Source organism: Anastrepha ludens, chromosome 2, assembly GCF_028408465.1.
Source record: "Anastrepha ludens isolate Willacy chromosome 2, idAnaLude1.1, whole genome shotgun sequence".
Lineage (NCBI taxonomy): Eukaryota > Metazoa > Arthropoda > Insecta > Diptera > Tephritidae > Anastrepha > Anastrepha ludens.
The window spans coordinates 140,045,560-140,064,641 of NC_071498.1; the positions used below are offsets into that span (position 1 = coordinate 140,045,560).

Here is a 19,082-nt window from a genome sequence, read left to right on the forward strand (position 1 = left end):
AAGAATGGCCAGTCTTTGCATCTGCGGGGCCCTCAGGACCACACCCACAGATGCACTAAATATTATTCTTAACATTTTACCAATAGAGCAGTACGGTAAGCAAACAGCTGCCAAAGCAATTCTCAGACTAATCAGAGAAATCGGCCTACTCAGAACGTACCAAAGAGGGCACTCCTCAATTTTAGAACAATTCCCCTGCATTCCCAGCACAACGGATTTCTGTAGGACCAAGGACATCAATTTCGATAAATCCTTTGTCACAGTATTTCCTTCCAAAGAGGAATGGGATAACGGGCTCATTGTCAAGATAAATGACTTAAACATCTACACAGATGGCTCAAAACTAGACAACCAAGTAGGCGGAGGGGTCTACTCCGACAAACTCGGAGTATGCCAATCATTTCGCTTGCCTGATCATTGCAGTGTATTTCAGGCGGAAGTCACTGCCATAAAAGAGGGACTTAAAGAGATAAAAACGAGAGTATTATCCGCAAATGAAGTCTTCATTTACTCGGACAGTCAAGCAGCAATAAAAGCGCTGGAATCAAAAACACACTCGTCAAAAACAGTTCTAGAATGTTTTAAACTACTAGATGACGTATCTAAGTGCTACAAGGTGCACCTTATCTGGGTACCAGGCCACAGAAACATTGCAGGAAATTGTAAGGCGGATGAACTTGCAAGAACCGGTACAACGCTCGGTCTCGAACCGGATAAGGCGCTGATACCCATGCCCATAGCCACTTGTAAATTACTTATAGACAGGGAAACCATCAAAAAGGTAAATACAATCTGGCAAAACCTCACAACATGCGAACTAAGCAGACAGACATGGCCGAACAGGAACAGCGGTCGATCGAAGATCTTGCTACGATTCAACAGAGAATCTATAAGAAAAATGATAGGTGTTTTAACTGGTCATTGCTTAATAGGCAGCCACTCTAGAAGGTTAGGACTCCCTTACTTCGATTTCTGTTGAAGCTGTCTTAATACAGAAGAAGAGGAAACAGTCAGACACCTTTTATGTGAGTGTGAAAGCCTAGCTATGAGAAGGCTGCGCACTCTCGATACAGCATTTCTAACCGATATAGCGGACATAGCCAATCTAAAACTAACGAAGCTCTGCTCGTTTATTAAAGCAACCGGATGGTTTGAAAAGGAACACGTAGAGTAAGCTCCAGTGGTATCACAATGGACCTGCCGAAGGTCTAAGTGTGTCTTGCGACAACCACCCTACCTACCTACCTACCTACGAAGTCCAATAGTTGAACCCAATTTTCGACCACTCTTTTGCATAAATCGGCCGAAATTCCAGCAATTTCGCGGTCAATATTGGCTCTGAGCTCACAAATCGTCGCCGGCTTGTTACTGTAGACCAATGACTTCACATAACCAAAAAACGGGACGGGTTGTTAAATGTACCGTAAAATTACCGTAATGCTCTTAAAGTAGCAGCAACAGAACGATTATTTTCATAAAAAATTTGCACGATTTGCAGTCGTTGCTCAAGTGTGTAGCGTTCCATGATGAAATGTATACTAATGAAGTTTACAATTGACAAGCGAAAAATAAAAAATATTGCGTCGTTCGCCCTCCCTATCGGAAAAAACTTGAAGCGCACCTATTGAACAACCCTATACTTATACATTTCCGAATATTGACATTAGAGTTAGTGCTTAGGTTCTCGAATCTACGTACATGAAACGCCAAAATGATGGAAAAAATTATTTTCCAACAGCGGTCGCCCTTCGGCAGGTAATGGCAAGTCTCCGACCGTTTTTCTGCTATGAAAAAGCTCCTCATAAAAAATTATTTGCCGCTCGGAGTCGGCTTAAAACTGAAGGAACAACATCAAGACGCCCATCACAAATACGAGGAGGAGCTCGGCGAAACACCCAAAAAGAGTATCAGCGCCAATTATTTATATTTTATTGCGTTTATTAGTGTTTTCAGTCAAAAGGGAAATTTAAGAAACTTAAAAATCAATTTTTTTGAATGTGTGAATATGATTTTTGCTTATTTAATTTCTATTGAATTTGAAATTTTGTGCCAAAGTAAATTCCGGGAATCCCGAAATTTCGAGAGCAACGATTGCGAGCTATTTTAACATCGCTAGTATGTACGAATATGTACTCACACACACATATATGCCTACACGTGCTTGATACATCACACATAGCTTTTGACCTATTGATTTTTACATTTGTGTTACGGGTATTATTAAACCATTAATATGGCGCAATGCCATTCCATTAGAAATATATTTAGGTCTTGAGTCGAGAACTAATTGTACCAAAATACTTCATTTAATAAACTTAAAGTTCGAGTACTTGACTGAATTGGGTGTTTTTGTGAATATCCTAAAAAATGTCTACGTTATATTAAAGTTTCTGTGGTTCAGTTATTGTTTATTGGTGGATTGCAGAGACTTCTCAGTGGTTATTAAACTTTTGGAGGAGCCTCGATATTGCACTTATCGTGGATAATAATAACCCATTAATAACCCAGCGAAAAGTGATAAAATTTTCTGCTGAAATTTACTGACGTCCTCTATGCGAAATTCCAATAAATCCGTTAGTTGTTTCACAGGAAGCGTTGAAGAGTTTCCTTTCTATTGACCTGTTGACATCTACATCTACAGATCCTTCTATATATACAAGGTCCGGCACTCGAAGTGTAACCAATTAAAAAGGCCATACATTTAGTTTGGAAAAATCCTTTTTTGCTGCTTTGGTGTGAGATCACGTGCCTTTTGGATCTTTTAAGGCTTGACTCTGATATCATTTTTCAGTATGCGGCGGATGCTACGGTCAGATATTTTCAGTTCTTTCGCCACCTGATTGGCACTTCATCGGGGACTTCGCTCAAATCGTTCCTTCTCTTTTTGAGTTATTTCACGTGACGTTGCAGTCTTTTGATGACCACGTCCATGACGTTTCGCGATGCTACCAGTATCATTGTGATGAGCAATGGTGCGATAAACAAAAACTTTATTTTTTTTAAGGTACTCGAGCTCACGAACAATCGCTGGTTGTGATTTCCCAGCCAAATATAATGCAATCACAATATTACGTTTGAAATCCATTACTGATTTTCTTTTTTCGCGTTTACTCTCGTCAAAATGGCTTCCGCGCGCCTATACACAATACTCTGGACTATCATTTAGCCAACTAACAGATATCTGATGCCCGTGCATCAGTTGCGCGAGTGTTGATTACATTTCGTCTGTCGGATGATGTTGATTACACTTCGATTGCCGGACCCTGTAGTATACGCAGATGCAGCACAAAAAATATTCCAGAAATTGTATACCGTCTAGAACAAGGTAGCAAGAGCAAATCAAATTCGTAGTCAGAGAGAGAAAAATTTATTTGTTCTGTTCTTAAGTTGGGCCACTTGCACTATTCATAAGAACTACACTAAATGAAATGTTCTACTAAGAGCCATTAGGTTTAGCAAGAAATTAGGTTTACATAGACCAGAGAATACGAGTTAATGATTGAATACATATTGCTTAGGGAAGCAAAGTAAATTTTTGGTAGCCACCGTATTTGTTACCTTTGGTTTTCGGTATTATGTTAAATGAAAAAAGGTTTGCTGGTGGAGCCTCGGACAACATGAAATATTGACTCCTACATATTTCGATGAAAATTTGCTTTATCAAATTTGAGTATGAGTAGCCCTAGTACTATCCAAAAAATTTTTTTGACATAACGATGAAACTTTGGAGAGTGGATAAGAGAAATAGTTAAATGCGTGTTCCAAAATTATAAGTCGGTTGATTTTCGAGTGCACTTTGAACAATTTTGCTACAATTCTGGGTTATTTTGTATTCCATAAAAATAATTATAATAAATAACAGTATAATATAAATTATAATTTAATTAAAAAATTACTACTGAAAAAACATTGACAGAAATCGATGAGTGGCAGATCCATTTACAGAGAAAATATTGGTTTAACACTGTCTTATAGTTGATCTTTAGCGCCTGGGCGATGCTACGACTACTAACATGCGGGTCAACTTCGATTATTTCTGTGATTTTATCGACATTTTCGACCTTATCGACATTTTCTTTCACGTCAAAACTGTCTGAACTCATAATTAGCTATTACAGTAACAGTACAGTAACAACACCATTCACAATTTCAGCGGCCTGGCTTGCATTTTCGCTTTTATCAATGAAAAACTTTAAAATTGTTAACACCCTTTAACTCAAAACTGAATGGAACAAACAAAAAACAGCAAAAGAATTTTTTTAATATAGTAGGTGACGTTTCTACCTTTACAACGAACATAAACTTTAAATTGTTTGATAGATACTTTACGAGACACGGATCACTACAGCCATCTACCGAGAAAATAATGGATTTCTTTCTCAATACATAGAACGAGCTTGTACTTGTATATCACTCTGCAACCAATTGGGCCTCGCTAAGCGATTCCCCCACTTTTTCAAAAATAAATAAATACGAGTAAGAATAAAAAGGTGTTTTCTTCTGATTGTGTTTAACTCTGATTGCCTTAAATTTTTACTGGCATGCAATTTCAAAAGAAAATTACGGCGTTGTAAATGCCCTGGTATGGAATGCCATGGGCAATATGTCCCACAAAAACATTGCAGCCACAGTTTTGTTGAAAAAAATGAAAGCAGTGATTACACAGTACTTCTCTAATGCAGTATTATTCTTCTTCTGGCCTACATGATGAATAAATTAAAAAGATAATCAACTTACTCGAATGGCCGCCATGTTCTTCAGATAACCGTTGTACAATGTGGCGCAAAAATTAATCATCCGTTTTTAATTTCGAACAACTTTTTTGCTAAATAAAAAAAGATGATTTGGAGTGATGGAAAACTTTATCTCGACTTTTACGAGCTCCATTGGCTGTATGCTGCAACTGTCTAGTTCTTCTTCCTCTTCATTGGCGCGATAACTGCTTAAGCGATTTTGGCCGAGTTTAACAAAGTGCGCCAGTCACTCTTTCTCGTGCTAATCGAAGCCAGTTGGATACACTAAGTGAAACCAAGTTCTCTCCACCTGATCTTTCCAACGCAGAGGAGGCCTTCCTCTTATTCTACTACCACCAGCTGGTACCTCATCGAATACTTTCAGAGCCGGAGCGTTTATATCCACTGGGATGACATGACCCAGACAACGAAGCCGCAGGATCTTTACGAGTATTAGCTGCGGTATGTCTATGCCGCCTGAGATACTCTCGTCTCCAACGTGCTGAGGTCCTAAATTCTTCCGCATATTCTTTCTCTCAAACACTCGAAGTGACGTTTCGTCGGTTATTGCCATCGTGCACACTTCTGCGCCATACGTTGGAACGGGTATGATGAAAGCCTTGTAGAGTGTTGGTATCGTTCCTCGAGAGAGTTCTTTACTACTCAATTGCCTACTTAGTCCAAAATAGCGCTTGTTTAATTCACAAGCGTCAAATATGACTAACGTACGACGATAGGGTGATTGAAATTGAAATTTGAATAGGCCGAGCCAAGGAGCACCAAGAGATTTGGTGGCTCCTAAAACACTCAGGCTAAAAAGTCCATTGTTTTTAGAGCTCTGGAAAGAGGATAGATAGTCAAGGAGGAAAGGAGAAAAGTATCAGAGAAAGATATAGGAAAGAATAGAGACAGAGACAAAAGGTCCTGTGAGAATTTTCCAGATTCTTTCGCAAATCTATAAATTTCTTCCACTTTGAGAGAACAAATATTACTCATTCTCTTGACGCCGGAACCTAAATTTTCGTAGCCTTGCTCTTGCAAAGGCGTGATACTCACAGAGAAAATGCTCAGTGCTATCCGCCTCCCCTAAGCAAGACAGGCAAATCGGGTCCTCAATGATCTCTGTGGGTTGTGTCCCGTACTAATACCGACCATCAACCGAACGTGTTTTCTATCAAGTTTCGAAAGTTTTCTGTTTGAGCTTGTCACAAAATACTTTGCAGTCCTGCAGCGTTCTAGACCGGACCATCGCCCTTTATGCAAATTGCGTACATAATCACTCATCCAATTCATGTTTCGTGTAGAATTGATTCTGATGGGCTCTTGCCCATGTGGGGGAACCGCTGATCCACGGTTGGCCAATTCATTGGCAATTTCATTTCCTTGAACACCGAAGTGCCCTGTACCCCATATAAGTACAACCCTCTTCTGTCTTGCGTCAGAATTAAGCTTCTTCTTACATTCTTGAACAATCCTTGAGGTTTGCTTCGCGTTCTCCAGGACCCTCAGTGCAACCTGACTGTCACTGAAAACTCCAATCTGTTTCCCGCTCCATCTCCTATCGATTATCCATTCGGCTACTTTTAGGATGACAAAAATGTTCGTTTGGAAAACAGTGGCCATTTTCCCCATAGCATAGGGATACTTATTACCATCGTTCAAGTACCATCCGCCTCCAGACCCTATTTCATTCTTTGACCCTTCGGTAAAGAAAATATCCATCAAACCTCAATGAATGCATTCTGTATTGCTTTATTGCTCACGCAATGGAAATCTGACAACAAATTTCCTTCCAAATGAAACTATGGGTATCAGGTCGCCTTTGAGGTGATTAATTTTGCTCCACCTTGTATAACCGACCAAGGCTTGTCACTCCAGCAGCATACCCAAAATATTTGTGGTTTAATGCGAAATTCTGAGAAATTCTTGTGCGCCGAATTTGTGAATATATGCGGAAAACCGTCAACATCTGAGTAATAACGTGAAGGAGAAACTAAAGGCCGCCATCAGCGAGGAATGGGACAGTTGAACTCTAACTTAACAATAAACTTTGTTTTAGTTACGAATAAGTGAATTTTTGAATTAATTAAAGCTAAAAGAGTGAAAATAAATTATTAAACTGAAAATAATAAATTTTAGTTTACACTTAGGCCAAGTGTAATGCACAAACGTTTTTAGCGGCCTTCTAATTTCGGGCACGTGCTTAACTAATTTTCTTTTCCACACTCCAAAGCTTTCTCAATATGTTATTAAAATTTTTTGAATACTCGTAGTACTCGAGTTGTCAATACACAAGTTTCTTAGGGGAAATTTTCATCGAATTACCTACCGGCTCTCGGACCCATAATTTTTCTACAGGATGTATATATATATGTATGTAAATGTAAAGGTTTTTTAAAGCGACAAAATTATTGATGTTTACTATCTTCTCTGTCTTTTGAAACAGTAACTGACGCCGCCATCTGGCCATGCTCGTCGAGTTCTGATTGCACGGCTCTAAAATCAGCATGCAACACAGAGACGGCAAATTGTGAATGTGACAGTTTTGATTATGTACTTGCCAGCAACTTGACAGAATGTCTGAAGACGTCACTGATTGGTGACCAATGCGAGGACACAGTTCAATGCAATCTTATGCCATCGGGAGCCAGTTGTAAGTCCGGGGTCTGCGATTGCGCCGATGGATACACATATGTTGGTGGACGATGTAGACTATTGAATGGTTTGAATAGCTCCTGTGAAACGGTGAGTAAAGCAAAGAGCAGGATAGAGAAGAGAAACGAACTTTTGATCGTTTTGTTCCATTCGCAGGATATCGATTGCTTATTTAGTTACGATCGTGAATCGGTTATCTGCAGCGACAATGTTTGCAAATGCGCTGACGGCTATTATCACAGAACTGGAAATATATGTCGTCGTAAATCAATGAGTAATTATAGCATATTCGTATATGAAATAATCCATAAGCCTAATCACTGTTTGCATTGTTTGTAGAAATTGGCGATGCCTGTGTCGTGCATACGGACTGTGAAGATTTAGGAACGAATGTGCAATGTAATAATTTGATCTGCACAGAGGCATCACAAAGCGACTCAGGATCATCCAAAACGGTTTTAAATGCCCGTACATATACACCCACATCTACCGGTGCAAACACAAACGCAGGCACGACGAGCACAAACACCCATACGAAAACGGATGTTGGCAATGAGAAATCACCGTCATCAGATGGTACATCTCAACTCTCAAAATCCACGTCAACCAATAGCACGAGCAAAGACACATTAGCACTGGTGAATGGACGTAGTGATTTAACGGACGATACAGAAAACGAAGCGGAACACGAAGAGGGAGGTGAAAGCGAACAAAAGCGGAAATCACGTGAAATCGCAGTACAAACTAGCATCGATGCTTTTGAATTGAAGCCATTGGCGACACCGTTAGTGAAAAATGTTGGCACTGGCACCACATCGAGCACCAGCAGTCGACGTTTCTCACGCTATAGGCGCCGTCAACCCGCATTCCGCTACGATTATGAGGATAAGAGTTTCTCGACTCTATCGAATACGGATGATGATACGGAGGATAAGCAATGTACGTAAATAAATACTGTTCATGATATGTAAGCGATGAGAAATTTAAAAAGTTCATATGTAAATAACATTTCTTATCACACAAGTGCTTAAATATGTATATTTTCGCCCAAACAGACGGTAGCTCTTGCACAGAGAATGGAAAAGTGTGTGCCGGACTTCCGCATTCGATTTGCTCACGTAATATTTGTTTCTGCCGTACTGGCTACTATCCGAGCAATGGAAAATGTTTTGCGGGTAAGTTTGCATTTTTAGTAGTCAAAAATGTATATATCATATATTTTTTTCACTATTTTACAGAGCTGGGCGAGATAGCGGAGAGTGCCAACGAATGTGAACACACATTCGATACGTCAACCAAGAAATGTATTTGCCAAACTAATTACTTCTACGAAAGCAATCTACGCTCTTGCCGAAAACGTAAGTCTTGTATAGGGTGACATGATGAGAATGATAGGAAAGATTTAGATACAGCAACAACGGTTTGTGATATCAAATTGATTGTGCGCAGCGTTATTCCATCAAAATAGTCTCGAATGTTGGCCTCGAGATCAATCAAAGTGATTGCGTTGTCAGCGTCCGGTGTGTTTTATCCTGGGTACCTGTCGGTGACGGTCTGACTCTACGGTGCTCAAAACCACAACGGATAAAATCAATGCGTTGATCAGCGCCCCAAAACGCTAAAACCATTTACGGTTCCAATTGGTAGTGTGGAATGGAGACACAAGCCAACATGGTGGGGTTTGAGGCCTATTTATACTTCTGCCGTATTATGTGGGTTCAGCACCCGGCTGCAATGCAACTCCACATTGGGCAAAAAAAAGATCTACCCGTATTGGGGTATTAAGCCACAACCACCTCGATATTGCCCGAGTGTTCGTCCTCACGAACCCCGAGGGTTCCTGTTCCACGTGACACGTCTCCGGTCAGACTTCGTAGCCAAGACAACTACTCAGTTGAGCTTCTATGCAGCTCTGGACTGGTTGCCATACCCCAAACCCCACAACAGTATGGTCTGTTAGCGTATACGAGAAACTTTATCTAGTTCACAGAAAATAACCGTCGCATGATCGCAACGGCCAATTGATCAGCGTTCGTTGTCAGATGACCCAATCGCCAAAACTCTTCGTGACAACTTCAAGTGTTGCGTCGCTTATATCGTATGCAGCGACACCCCAGCACGAGTATCTAGATGTTGTCGCGCTCTGGCCACAGAAATTCAGTTAACTTTGCTTTATGCCGAGGACTACTGACGGTAACGTTGACGGTCTGCTGCCTCCTTTCGAAAGAGCACAATTCATTTTAAAACGGCGCTTTAGTGCTACTTGGGGAGTATCAAACTGCTACTTCAACCATTTCACCTACCTACTATTTCAAAAGAAGTAAGATCTGACGATCTAGTCCCGCCTTAATTCTTGGTCGAAAACTTATGAATTGCTGATTGCGCCTCGTCTGAGAAGATGATTTTGCATCGCATTTATGTATTTGCGCACTTGAAACTACCCTCAAGTTCGATATTTCTTTGCAATAATTTCCATATCTGACTGAATACTTTGACAGTAGATGTCATTGGTAACTTTGATAGCCGCTGAAATATTACAATTGAAAAAACTATTATTACTATCAGGTTACCCTTTAATTTATAAGCAAATGGTTTGAGGGCTTAATATGATATGCTTAGCGAGATCGTAGGTTTTGTTATTAAGTGCTTTTTGTTGAAAGTTTAGTGTTGATTATAGGGGCAGTATTTTACGACATTCTCTATATTAGGCCAAAGCCTTTTGCAGTTGCAATAATATTTAACAGTGCAAAAATTAAGCTCCCTTTTCTACTAAACTAAAAACTTTCTTCAGCTAATTGTTTTTTGGATCTGCGTTAATCAGTTTTTGTAGATGAGAAAAAATGTATTCAAAAACCATTTTTCCACTCACCTGAGCAGACTTTTGAGCAGCAGGTAAACTGCTGCTGTGGTATCTATCACAAAGGATCGGCAACGGTCTAAGTGAGTTGGATTAAAGACCGACTGTGGCTTCTAGCTATCTTCCTAAGATACTTTCATTGGCATTCGTTGTACAAGCTTCCAGTTTAGGCTAGACATTTAAAACAAGTAAATTTTCAAACTCTGGTTAGTAATAGAGGAAGCCTAGTCATAACAAGCCGATCTCACAGCTAAATGCGGGAACTTACGGGATTCTAAAACAGTACCGAAATCATTTATGTACCAAGAAAATTGTTAATGGCCAAAATCTGTATATATTTAATCATAAATATCTTTTTCTTCCTGCCCGAAACACCGCAAGTCTTGTTCTAGTGGTAAGAAGAAATCAGGTGCGAAACTGTTATAAAATTTTATTCTCTTAAATACTAAGGTTTTTTTGAAATTAAAAATATTCTAAAAATGTAGGTAATCAAATTTTATACTCTTAGAGGCTTAGATTTTTTTCTCTAATTAGGATCAAGTTTTTTCTCGCCGTGCCATATGCAAAATAACCTAGTATTCACCAGCTATTCACAGCACAGATTTTTCGTTCATTTTTTGTGGTTGAAGTTAATCTTCTGACCGCCTAAAATCCCTCACAAAACAGTCGACAACCTCCAAGGTAGCCATGAAATGCCATAAACTACGTATCCGCGAAGAAATTGTAAGAGTAGCGAATAAAAGATGGCGTAATGAAGCCACTTGCAAAATCACCTGACAGCTGTGGTCGACTCTCAATGCTAAACGCACGGAACTTCTACTAAGAAGAGATAAGCACAATCTTAACACACTGATTTCAGTTATTACGGGGCACTGTCTAATCGGTAGGAACGCCCAGAGAATGGGTGTGCAAACACATGGCTTCTGCAGAAGTTGTCTAGACGAAGAAAAGAAAGGTACGGTCCTGCACATTCTGTGTTACTGTCCTGCTCTATTCAGACGTAGACTCGTCATTTTGGGTGGGCAATCCTTTAATGAATTGGAAGATCTCGGCTCTGTCGAAATTAAGGATCTTACAAAATGTTTGAAAAGTACATATTGGTTTTAGGAGGGATAAGGACTATTTCCTCATGCCTCATCACAATGAGTCGTGAGCCTGAGTATGTCCCACAGTGGGCAGCCGCTTCAACCTAACCTAACCTTAGAATTCCATTTCCGGTAAATAATTACGGTAGGGTTCTTCTTTTGAAACCGCAATATTTTAACTCTCACTCAATCTCCTTTAATACATCTGACTCGTCAAAGAAAGTCAAACAAAATAAAATTATACCGAGATGTACATATAACACATGGACCGAAAAGTCCCGGGCCTAACAAAAAAAAACTCGTTGGAAAACACTTTTTTTATTCAAAATTTATTTTATTCATCAACGTAATTCCCATCAAGAACAACACAATCATTAATTTCCATACCACTTTTGCGGAACGATTTATCTTTTGCCTCAAAATACTCGTAGGCCTCAGTTTCAGCGATAACCTCTTCATTCGAACGAAATTTCTTACCGGTGAGCATTTTTGTTAGGTCTGCGAACAGCCAGTATTTGCTGGAAGCCAAATCTGGCGAATGCGGTGGATGTGGGAGCAATTCGAAGTTCAATTCATATAGTTTTGCTATTGTTTTGATTGACTTGTGACACAGTGCGTTGTCTTGAACATCAGCAAACGCGACACCTACTTGGAACAGGGCTTTCCCATAGTAAAATGCTCATGCAATATAAAGCATAGACGTTCTTTTGATATCTTTGCGATGCCAGTTAACTCACTGAACTTCACTTTTCGACCATTCAAAACGATTTTGTGGATTCTTCTGATGTTTTCTGGTATTACCGCCTCATTTGGACCGCCACTGGAGTGTGCATCATCTGTGTTCCTACGACCACGTTTGAGCTCAGCAAAGCGTCGTTTTTTTGTTGTTTCTGATGAAGCGATGGAGCAGAGTCCCCATAACAATTTTCAAGTCATTGCTTCGCTTGAACCGCATTCTTTTCGTTCAAGAAGCAGTGTAAAATTAAAACACGAAATTCTTTTTGATCCCTCTTTTATGGAATATAACAAAAGTAGCGTCACTCTTAGCACAATAACTGACGAACTAATGAAAAGAATATCATCAAACTCTAACAGCTTTCTTTCTAAGGTTAGTACTAACTGAAAAAGAGGTGTATGCTATAAAACTGCTGCCATCTATGTGTTAGTAACGGGACTTTTCAGCACATGTGCTACATACAACTCACATACCTTTTATTCACCTGACTTGTTTTTTTTCTTTAGTTATAGGCCAAAATCAAGGTGAATCTATTAAAGGTGGTATCGGTAAACCAGCTGATTTGATTGTTTTCATTCATGAAATTACGAAAGCCCTTCCATTCGCACTATCGTCGTTTAACTCCAACTTTATTTCCACTGTGCAACATAGTTCGTCCTTTTCTTTTTCTTTTCTACTTTCTTTTAACGTCATATTTCTATGTGCAAAACGTTGTAGTTGATCTAGTGCCACCACCTTTAATGAAGAGGTCTTGGGCAGAAATCAAAAAAGTAAAAAGACAAGCATGTCATTCGAACTAAAGGGACCAATTCGTTTTGGCTCTCATTTTCTTTGGATATATTGACTCAGGAATTCACGTCAGGATTTTCCGTTCTCTAAATGTGGCTATTTTGTTGGTTAGCCTACATAACTGCCCAGATGAAAATATGCCTTGTGAAGAATAATGAATCTTCGTCCTATTCACACATTTCATTCGAGCTATTCTGAGGTCGAAACTGAGTGGCGGATGGTGATGTCACCAATCGCTGGTTGATTTGATCCCTTTAAGCGAATTATTCGAAATAACTATGCAAGATTCCAAAATTCTCATCCAGCTGATGCGCAAAGTGTAGACATGTTTAGGATGATTAGAGAAAGTTCTAGCCTAAGACTATTGAATTAAAAATACTCCCATTTAGGAAATTTGAAGGTATGCAATTCTAGGCTAATACTTAAGGAAATATGAAGCCCTAAAAATATAAGGCCTTAAAATTTTTAATTCACTATTTTATATTTTTTCCAATTTGTAATAGCAATTCTATATACCTTATCGTGTACCTCGGATAGCCAATGCAGTCCCTTCGGCTCTGCCTATTGTCCTCCGCAAATTCCCAGACGCTGCACCTGCGAGGAATATGCCGAGTACGATGAACTAAACCAGATGTGCGTGTACAAACGCGGATTGGGCGAGTATTGTGAAACGAATGACGTCTGCAGTACGGTCACGAATGCGGTCTGTACGAATAATTTATGTGCATGCAAGGAAAACTACTTAGCGAATAATAATACCTGTGTACCCGGTAAGCGCATTTTACACATACAGCTCAAATGAAATATCCGAGAGTCCAATGAAGTTAAACTGTTTTATCTCTTCTACTTCTAGGCATCGGTGCGACGTGCACAGCAGATGTCGAATGCGGAGTAGACAATTCGGCTTGTGATCTCACCTCACCGACAAGTGAGGAAACCGGCAGAACTTGCCAGTGCAAGAAGGGATATGTACATTTTAAGGATGAGTGCCTAAAGGAAGGTAAGTTAAAGCGAAAGAAATGCAATGTTTCTATACTCATTACAAAAATCGATGCCTTTAACGCATGCAGCGGAGGAACTAGAAGACGAGTGCATTGAAACGGAGCAATGCACACCACTGTTGGCCACCTGCATCGATAAGAAGTGTTCGTGCACATCCGAACAACACTTTAAGCTCGGAGTTTGTCAGGAAAAGAAAGGTAAGCTTTACGGTTTTTATCCTTGAGGATGTCAAGAGTTTTCCAACTTTTTATTTCGATTACAGCTCTTGACGATTCTTGTACTCGGTCTACTCAATGCTTTGTTGAAAAGGAGCCGGAAAATGTTGAATGTCGTAATTCGGTTTGTCAATGCAAGTTTGGCTATCAAGCGGATGAAGAACAGAAGACTTGTATACGTGTCGTATCCAGTACCAAAAGTAAGTAATAGTATTATATGAAAATACTTTTTTTCGCCATCAAATACGGAACGAATATTTCGAGAAATAGGTATGCAAACAATTCAATTCTCTTTGTTTTATATTACTGACATAATGCTATGTTCCCACGATACGTAAAGTCGCGCTCTAAGTGTAGGGTCCGGCACTCGAAGTGTAACCAATTAAAAACGTCATAAATTTAGTTTGGAAAATTACTTTTATTCAATTCAAAGCAAAAAATATGTTAAAATAATACAAAATTAAAAATCAATTTACTTTTGTTCGATATGACTACCTTTTGCCTTGTCTATTGCTTTGAGACGGTCCAGAAACGAATTGTAAGCAGTCCGAATGTGGCTTTTTTCAGAGATTGGTGAACCTTCTAGTTCGGACCTTGCTCTCCAAAATGGCCCAAAGAGAATAATCTATCCGATTCGCGCCTGCTGAATTTGAGAGTCCGATGAAATTTGAAGTTCAGAACGTTGTTTTTTAGCCATTCTTGTTTCGCTCGAGCTTTGTGAAACGGTGCCGAGTCCTGTTGAAACGTCCATGGTGTGCCACCGAAATTTTTGCCTAGCCACGGCTTCACAGCAAATGCGTCACGGCTTCGCGTTTACTCTCGGCAAAATGCTTCTGCGCGCTTGTAAACAATACTCTGGATTGTCATTTAGCCAACTAACAGACAGCTGATGCCCGTGCATGAGCTGCGCGAGCGGTCTGAAGTTGGTTACACTTCGATTGCTGGATCCTGTAGAGTTAATGAAGGGTGCCGTAAAAATCTGTTGACGCTTAATATCAATAAATGCTTTCATGTAGCCTATAGTAGGCGTACCAACACTTTGCATATTTGTTAAAGTATTGCAAGCTCTGCCTTGGAGTCTGTGAACCAAATGAAGAACCTTGGTGTTGTATTTGATTCCAAGCTAACATATATTAGCCATGTCGATTATATTCTTTCGCGCTCATATTGGATGTTAGCTTTTATCCGCCGAAACTGTCAAGCATTTACAAACCCCTACATACTTAAATCCCTGTATTGTGCATTGGTTAGGTCATTTTGAGGCCTTACGCAAAAATTCAATCTAACCGCTTTGAGCGAGTTCAAACATTTATTCTAAAATTTGCTCTCCGCTCACAAAAGTTTTTATTACCACTACCTTCTTACTATTCTCGTTGCCAACTAATTAGCCTTCCTCCACTTGAGGGCAGAAGATCTTTTTTAGCGGACGCTTTTGTCGTTAACATCACAACTGGCTCTATTGACTGCCCTTCTCTTCTAGAACAATTCTAGAATTCTTGGCCATTCAGAATTCTTTAAACTTGCTTTTTCTAGAAGTAGTTATAGTGTCAACGCTCGCATTTCAAGAACTTGCGCTGAACTAAACTTAGTCTTCAATGCTTTAGATTCTGATTTCCCGCAATTAAGACTTAATTCAGTTAAATATTTACGTATGTTTTTCTCTGCGCCGCATCACTAGTATTTCATCTTACTTACTTACTTAGGTGGCCATAACAACCCGTTATCGAGTTACGGCCGACCTCACTAGCTCTCCAGGCGCCTCTGCTCCGCGCGCGCCTTCTAAAATTCTGTACACCAAACGAGCATAGGGTTTCCTCCACTTGGTCTTTCCACCGGAGCAATGGGCTCTGCGTCGGCTCCCTTGGACTTGGCCCTCGAACACCTTCATTGCTGGAGCTTCTTCATCCATACGCACGACATGCCCTAGCCAACGATGCGTTGAACTACGTCAATGTCGGCGTAGAGCTCATACAGCTCGTGGTTCATTCTTGAACGGTAGTTTCCATGTGTTCCCCGCCAGACCCACTCGTGATGATTCCTTCTCGATAGCAGGAAACGCAGCCGTGACATCTCGCTTACAGCGGCCGATAATGTCAATGTCATCGGCGTACGCAAGGAGCTGGACACATTTGTAAAAAATAGTGCCATTACGATGCACACCTGCTTTTTGGAGCACGCCCTCCATCACGAAGTTGAAGAGGTTGCATGACAGTGGATCGCCTTGTCTGAAACCTCGAACGGTACTGAATGGCTCGGAGAGGTTATTTCCTACCTTGACGGAGCTGGTTGTGTTGCTCAACGTAATTCTGCAAAGCCGTATGAGCTTCGCTGGTATACCGAACTCAGACATGGTGGCGTACAGGCAATCCCTTATCGGGCTATCGAACGCAGCTTTATAGTCGACAAAGAGATGATGGGTGTCCACTTGTTTTTCATGGGTCTTTTCCAGGATTTGGGGTAATGTGAAAATCTGGTCGATGATGGACTTACTACGTCTGAAACCGCACTGATAAGGCCCGATTAGTGTGTTGGCAAACGGCTTAAGTCTTCCACATAGGACGCTAGACAGGACCTTGTAAGCGATGGTTAGAAGACTGATGCCCCGGTAGTTGGCGCAGATCGTCTTCAGTGCAGGACAAAGAACACTGAGATTCCAATCGTCGGGCATGCTTTCTGCTAACCATATTTTGCAGATGAGCTGATGCATGCTCCCTATCAGCACGTCGCTTCCAGTCTTGAACAATTCAGCGGGGAAGCCGTCAGCGCCAGCCGCTTTGTTATTCTTGAGCCGCTGAATGGCAACTCTGACTTCGGCATGACTAGGTGGTGGAACGTCCAAATTATCGTCGATTGGCGGTATCGGGTCATCTTCTACTGGGGCGGAATTGTGTGCGTCATCGCCAGCAAGTAAATTGCAGAAGTGTTTCATATTAGCTCATTTTATATTTGTCCTAATTTTAAGATTGATCTACATTTAGATTAATGTTAGTCTGTGAGCGTTTTGTACTTCAAGGCTATAAGGTTCTTGTAATCATAGACTTAATTGTACGCCAAGCCATCGTAACATTTAATGAAAAAATTAACATTGAAACTTCTTAAGGAATTACAGTTATATAAAAATAAATAAGAATTTATATAGAAATACATTTGAAGCTACATATATTTGTTTTTTTTTTCTTTTTGTTTCAGATTCTTCCGGAAGGCCAAGTGCTCTTAAAATAATAACATTCCTATTAATAGGATCAGCTTTCTTAATAACAAGTGCCGCAATTAAACAGGCTTATTACGATTAAATGTCACCTACGTTATTTATATGTTAACTAAGGCATCCCGGTGGTCTAGAGCGCGAAAATTTGGAGGATTTTCAGGAATTTTTTTTTACAATAAAAAAATGAAAAACGATATTTAAATTTTTTAGGCTTTTCATTTAACTTCTTTTACATACAAAAATTAAAAAAATTAAGTTTTAATAATTTAAAAAATGGCGCTGAAGTTGACTCTCCCGAAACATTGGACGTAGATGGTGTGTCCACTTTGGCTCTTCTATTTATCTGAAACACAAAAACCAAAACAAATATTAATCAGTATGACTGTAGCTATGCCCCGTACTAAATATAATAAAACAAAAAAAACTTACAAAATGGCGCAGTTTTAAATTTGACACTCTTTCTCCCTTTCTCTTTTTTCAGCTTTTTAATAAAAAAATACAAAATAATTGAAATAATAATTTGATTTTAGTACGGGCGATAGCCAATGATATTGGGAATAACTTATTAAAATTTCAGACGATTCGGTTGAATAGTTGTTTTTTTTCTGACAACACCAGGCCGAAAAAAGTCGTTTCGAGATAAATGAGTTAAAGTTTCTACCTAGTTAATGGGCTGTAGAAGCTATTGTATAATATTGGGAATTTCCGCATGAAAATTTCACAGTATATTCTTAAGATGCTATACTTTATACTTATACTTATACTTATATATCGGAAAATCGATTTTTGGAAATTTCTAGACTACCGGGTCACCTTAAGAGCGTAAATTATTTAGCAAGCAGAACAAAAAATTTAAATCAATACACGAACGCATCAACGCATACAGCGCAGTGATGTGCATGTAATTATATAAGATTGAAAATGTACTAAAATTCTGATTTTTATCGCTTAGTATACGTTTTATGCTAAAACCGAACGCCGGCCACCACCACGTTGTTAAATTTCCTTTAAATTAAGCTTAACTAATAGAAAAATGTGCATAAAGTATTACCAGATGAAATATGCATGAAGTTTAAATTAATAAATTATGTATATTGTAAAATATTAATTATTAAAGCAAATTCAAAGAGCAATACTTAAAGCAGCGCGAAATTATTAATTCACTTTTGCGATTACTCAAATTTTATTAACTAACTAAATAACGAGTAGCCTAAGAAACTTTTAAGTCAATCATGTAAACTAGAAACAAAATTTTTTATCTTAAGACTCTTAAGATTATGAGCGCCTGTGCACACACGTACATATGTACATCCTATAAACTTTAGTGCATATTTGAGTGCATGACAATGAGATAATTAACAAATTTGTTTTAGTCTAAGATTATAATAGTCAATAAATCTTTTGAACTTATTGCCAAAAACTAACTAACTGGATTTTTATGCTAATTCTTCAAAGAGTACAAAGGGAGTGGCTAATCAGTGTTTTTAAGGAATTAGGGGCAGTCAGAGGCCCAAAAAAATGATGATTTTCAATAGTCAATGGCTTTATTTTACAAAAATAAAAACATGGCATTAATTCAACATGTTTCGACTTGACTTTAGCAAAATTTCAAAAAAATTAATAATTGTAAAAGTTATCGCTGTTTGTGTGGTGCCCGTTTCTCCAGAAGTCCCTTGCGGTGATCATCACAAGTCCTTGGAGATTCATGTAAAACCAATCGGACAAGAGAAATTAGTTTCATTAATAGATAATCGTGTGCCTGGTCGAACCTTTTTTTTTTCAAAATTAACAATATGGCGGCC

General features: G+C 39.3%; 1 protein-coding gene across 1 annotated transcript in view; it reads left to right on the forward strand.

Annotated features, from left to right (window-relative positions):
• Nucleotides 1-18,677, forward strand: part of LOC128855440 (prion-like-(Q/N-rich) domain-bearing protein 25) — a 31,366-nt gene extending 12,689 nt beyond the window's left edge. Inside the window, exons 2-11 of the mRNA XM_054090344.1 lie at nt 7,180-7,478; nt 7,545-7,662; nt 7,728-8,327; nt 8,444-8,563; nt 8,627-8,746; nt 13,359-13,625; nt 13,709-13,855; nt 13,926-14,054; nt 14,120-14,272; nt 17,262-18,677. Of these exons, the coding sequence (XP_053946319.1) occupies nt 7,180-7,478; nt 7,545-7,662; nt 7,728-8,327; nt 8,444-8,563; nt 8,627-8,746; nt 13,359-13,625; nt 13,709-13,855; nt 13,926-14,054; nt 14,120-14,272; nt 17,262-17,365 (2,057 nt within the window). The 3' untranslated portion in view covers nt 17,366-18,677. The remainder of the gene's footprint in view (nt 1-7,179; nt 7,479-7,544; nt 7,663-7,727; nt 8,328-8,443; nt 8,564-8,626; nt 8,747-13,358; nt 13,626-13,708; nt 13,856-13,925; nt 14,055-14,119; nt 14,273-17,261) is intronic.
• The last annotated feature ends 405 nt before the right edge of the window (nt 18,678-19,082 follow it).